This window comes from Schistosoma mansoni, chromosome W, assembly GCF_000237925.1.
Source record: "Schistosoma mansoni strain Puerto Rico chromosome W, complete genome".
NCBI classification, from domain to species: domain Eukaryota; kingdom Metazoa; phylum Platyhelminthes; class Trematoda; order Strigeidida; family Schistosomatidae; genus Schistosoma; species Schistosoma mansoni.
Window position 1 is genome coordinate 23,841,992 of NC_031502.1, and position 5,453 is coordinate 23,847,444.

Sequence of the window (5,453 nt, forward strand, 5' to 3'; positions counted from 1 at the left end):
TATATATATATATATATATATATATATATACGTTTGTACTGAACTGGGTAATAGTTTTCAGTTATTTTCTCTAATATAACATATAAACATATGTACTTAGATATAAAAGTATAACAAACTTAAAAGGCTTGATTATCTCTCATTCGTTTTACGTGCTGGTTGATAAGTCTACCAAACTGTCAAACTAGTAATATATTAACTATAAATGAGTTCTTTCACTATCATCTGCGTTTTTGTCGTCAACATTGTTGTAAAAGGATTGGCCAGCAGTCTGCCTGAAGAATATGAAACTCAGGTGAAAAACTATCCAGATATTATACAATCTAAAGAAAAATGTCTGCCTCAACAAGGCAATTATGAATTTGCGAGTACACTCGTCTGTGATCCGGATGGCTTGTTATCTGTTGCACAAAGTGAGTAAATGTTTTGTGTTTGACTTGTCCTTTATCTGATCTATACTGTAAAATGTAATATTCAAGTGATTTTTTATCAACACTAACCGATAACCGTCTAATAAGTGATAGCTTTAAAATTATGGTGTACATCTTTTTGAAGTTAATCGATGAGGTAAGCACTCGAATCCAAAGGGAAAACTGCTTAATAAATTCATAACAATTTGTAATGACAGTGTTAGGCAAATTGTCTTAATGCAATTTTTTGTTAACGATTGGATAAGGGTGCTACTGGAAATTTATTTTTATAGCATTTATAACAGTATTTGTTAGGTGCTTGGAGCTCAACTTGCTATCGACATTCTCCATAAGTTTCGCACATATTTAACGGAAATGTATTAAATGGAAAGCTTATGATTCATTTACCGTTATATGTCAAGGTTTCTTTAAGGCTCCTTGTTCCAGATAAGATGATATGAGAGCCTACGTAAAAGAGCATCATCATGGATGAATTTTAAAACAGTGAAAACTTTGTTTTGCTTCTGACAGCGTCGTGAACTCAATTTATTCACTCCTCTCTGTCTTCTTTGTTATCGAATTACTTCAAAACTTATTTAGGTAGTTTTCAAATATTTTTTGCTTAGACTTAAGCACCATATATTTCACTTCTGAAGTAAAGATATTCTGAACGGAATACTTTAAAGCTATTATCATTACTGAACAGAAAGTACTTACCAGATCAATATGAACAAATAAATTTTCTTTCTTGTATAATTCTGACGTATTTCAGAACTCTTCTTAAGTTTCTACCACCATATATGTTCTTATTTTAAATATCAGAGACTCAGGAATTATGGTGCGAGCCAAAACCACGATCGGTATAGATTACAAAATTGGGGTGCCATTTACTAAATATCTGCAAGTTGTACTATTGTTTTATATGAAAATTCTGATAGCTTATTTTCACAGTTTTACTTACCAGTTAGATACTTTCATTTCAAGATTCCTTTCACCGAGATTGATCGTCCGAAAGTTTGTCACTTATACTAACCTGTGTAAAGTTTTACTGTTTTCGATAATAGCAAATTAACCATATTTCACATTTTATATGAATTACTTCTGAACTATTTAAAACATGACATTATTAATAATCTACAGAACTCACAGTTTATTTGAAATCAAACCTTGGTAATATTACTTATTTAGAATATGGGTTTCATCTACTTATTGAAAACATGAAATATACGAAAGTATTTTTAGAGTTAATTTAACAGAACTGTACATTAAACTAGTTAACACTGCTGACCTAACTTTTCACACAGTAGCTTATACAACATTTGGCTGAGTTGTTTGATAGTTGACTAAGAAGCACAAGCAAAAATTAATAGGATATATTTATAACTGTAAGGAATATTTTATGACGCTCGTAATGTAGAAATTTACAGATTTACCGCTTGTGATTTAGTTAATGATTTACTTACTTCTCATTATCTTAAAATGTAAGAAGCATGAAATCAATATTATGTTGCCTTTTCATCATTGCTACATATGGTCTACGAATTCGAATTTCTTATTTGACATTATCCCAAAAATACTGGTCGTAACTAGCGTGACATCAACTCAAAGTACATTGGTAGTATAGTTTGAATGTGATCACCACTAACTGAGTCTTATACTTCACCTAGCTTAAATTCATCCGAGGGAAGAACTATCTCTTAGATTCTGCAGCTTTTCGGTTTATCTGTTAAAACTATTCTAAGCAGTCTGTTCAGTACACATAAAATAATGAATCAATCAATAATCAATGACAAGACTAGTCTCGTTTGGACAACTTATGAAAAAAATTTTAAGTCAACTTACCATGCTATTAAGACTGATTACTATGATTGCACTAAACAGCTATTAGCTAAAGACCATTCTATTGAAATTTTTGTCAACATGTGAAAGGATAGAACCTCCATCACAGTAGCATAAAAAAGCCCAAAATATGGACTAGTACTAAACAAAATGAATGTTGATTAAATTTGTAACTCCATGGAGCACTATTTTATTTAATATTAAAGGAAATACTTGAATAATCCAATATAAATGAGGGTACAAACAAACTGGTAAATAAACAAATGAGTAAATATGAAAAACTATTCATACATGTAGTGAAGATTTTGTGGGTGCTTCAACTAGTAACGTATATAATATAATAATAATAGTATAATTCACTGATATTAACCTTGAAAGTAACAAATGGGATGGTTTATCTTTTTCTGTTCAATTTGCTGTAAATGGTATGGCTTATTGAGAAGGGTAGTTAAAATTGTAAGTTAACCTACTAGCCTACGGATATGGAAAATGATTTTTAAACAGAGGATGAAATGGGAAAGCTTCGTTCGACCCAACTTTCACTTCAATTAATGACGGTGAGTCATATTAATAAAACAATCAAACAATGTAAAGGTCAGTTTCTATTACTGATGCTTGGAGAATTTTATTCACCAATCGATGACATATGAAAAAGAGTAAAATCTTTAGTAAATATATGAATATTAATCATCCTAAATAGTTGTGGACAATGGTTTTAGCAGTCGCATGTCTTCCTAGGCGAGTTACAGGTACGGCCTAAAACAAATTTATGCTGTGATTGTTCACATGTAGCTTCGTTAAACTACTATACTTGCTGAATGCAGTGAATTTTTCCACTTGACAGACTTTTATAACTCCTGGTGATCATCTGCCTTTTTTAATATTTGGTGGTTATTCAGTTGAGTGGTGTCATTAAAAAAGAATATTCGTTTATGTTATATTCATACGCTTCAAATCATCATATCAAACATTAAGAAATAAGAACAAATGAATTTCTTTTAGCATAACTACTTTATTTTAAAGACTGTTAAGTATATTTATATAAGTATGGTAAACTAAATAATTTGTTATTTAGATGGCGGTGCGACAGATATCTAATTTCATCTATTCTAAACTGGTTTCATCTTCAGGTATTGATTTGTTGTAGGCTATCAATAAAGATTCTCTCCTATGATTCCCATGTATCCGTAGGTTTCGACCGAGCTCTTGCATTGATAGCCAACGATTTAAACGGGATACCGAGCTTATAATTGTCATTGAATAAAGCCAACCGTTTCAGTTGTTGTAACAGTCCAAAAGAAATCATATGTTGACAGAGTATGATCATGGAGAAAAACATAGCTTGTTTGATAAAAATAATCTCGAAAAACCTACATGTTTTGTTCAGGCGTTTATTCTCTTTAAAGAGTTTTTGCACCACCGGATCCATCAAAAACAAGAAATTGTTGGGAAGCTGCTTTTCCTCAGCAAAAGCTATTAAGTAGTAATACATTCCATAATGACTGTAATGGAAAACAATTTATCTCATGTTTATTAATTTCGGATTTATGGATACAGTGTAATAGCTTTGCGGCAAACCTTTTGACTTATCAGTTCACTGAAGAATTTAAAGACATTTTGTAAAAATTGAAATGTTTGAAAAAAATCAGCCTTTTTAACCTGGTTCCTATTGCCGTGCTGTATCAGAATTTATTTCAATGATTACAATCACGAATAATAAATAGTGATCTGGAAGTAAATATTGAATTAAAACATATGCGTACTTAGTTTGTCACTATGCCAATTTTCGATTTAGCTTGTGTTTTAACATAACAAATGACTTTAATATCCCTATTATTATCTGAAATAAAACACTAAATCTGTAGATAGTGAGCATCTAGAAAAATGTTATGGATAGTGAAATGTATTTGATGATAATATAATGAATTCTCTATACTCGGCGCCCAATTATTGTCAAACTATTCGTTCTAACCTTGACGAATATTCATATAAATTATTTGATGATAGTTCTAATATTTCGATTTTTTGTTAGAAATTGAAGTTTAGTAACTCATCTATCGATTTCATCATGATTCAGTTGACATAGGGTAAATTAATGTCAGTAGTGATTATATTACTAACTATTCGATATATTTTTACTATAATGTAAGACAAATTTTTTTCTTTTGAGTTTTTCGGATGCAGTTATGATAAACTTTGAATGAATAAATAACAAGGAATGTTCGTGTAAATGATTTTCGTAGAAATTATTACCTTGAAATACAAAGTCACTGGGTTATTTATGAACATTAGAAATTTTTACTAAGTCAATAGAGCAAGTTACATTAGTAAACGTTACTATTTTCAGTTGTGAGTTAATGTCCGTCACAGACTGACTTCATTGGATTTTGAATCTTGGTGGATTCGTAGTGCTGATAAATCTGAAACCAAGACGAATAAGTAGTCGGTTTTCCTTTGACACTTAATGATTTACCAGCTGCAGTTGTTTCTTGACAAAAATGGAACAACTAATAAAAGCAATACTGTTTTCTAGTAGATCCTCATTGGGGTTTACTAGAATGAACAGTTAAAGGAAAATAAATATCTGAAAAGCAGTATACAAACCAGAGGAATTTTCAGGTTACCGATAATAATAATAATGCAGGAGGACACCAAACTATTCAGAATAAATGATAGATTGTTTTAAAACAATTTAATATTGAAACTTTAATCACTAACGTAACTTGTCCTTTTAAATAACGTAAGCGCTAGAGATCGAATTGAATTTCTCAAGTTCTCACTTTCTTCGTAAATTTAAATAGTTCATCATTCTTTCATTCTAACTTTGTTAATTTTTATCTATACTACTACCATTATTACTAATGATCATAGTAAGAATATTAATAATAACGCTAGTAGTAGTAGCAATGATAATAGTAATAATACCACAGTAAGTTATGTAGTTTACTTGATTAGTACCACTGGCTTGTTTACTACCTTGATTCATTTGCTGTTTTGCATTTTCGTACATAAAGCCTGATTAAGGTCAAATTTAAGGTCATTTTCATCGCTTGTGTGGCTTGGTTTATTGTACTGACTTACTGTTTGTAATGAGAAATTCCGCTTCTGGTTGACAGACTTTTTAAACAAAAGTCATATTAAGCAGAGATGGATAGTGCCTAGCAGTGGAATCCAGGACGCGCGTTTCGTCCTATTTCTAGCTGA

At 30.7% G+C, this 5,453-nt stretch overlaps 1 protein-coding gene across 1 annotated transcript in view; it reads left to right on the forward strand.

Annotated features, from left to right (window-relative positions):
• Positions 1-205: 205 nt before the first annotated feature.
• Positions 206-5,453, forward strand: part of Smp_011830 (hypothetical protein) — a gene marked incomplete at both ends in the record, with an annotated part of 15,692 nt that continues 10,444 nt past the window's right edge. Inside the window, one exon of the mRNA XM_018789043.1 lies at positions 206-413. Coding sequence (XP_018654525.1) covers positions 206-413 — 208 coding nt within the window. The remainder of the gene's footprint in view (positions 414-5,453) is intronic.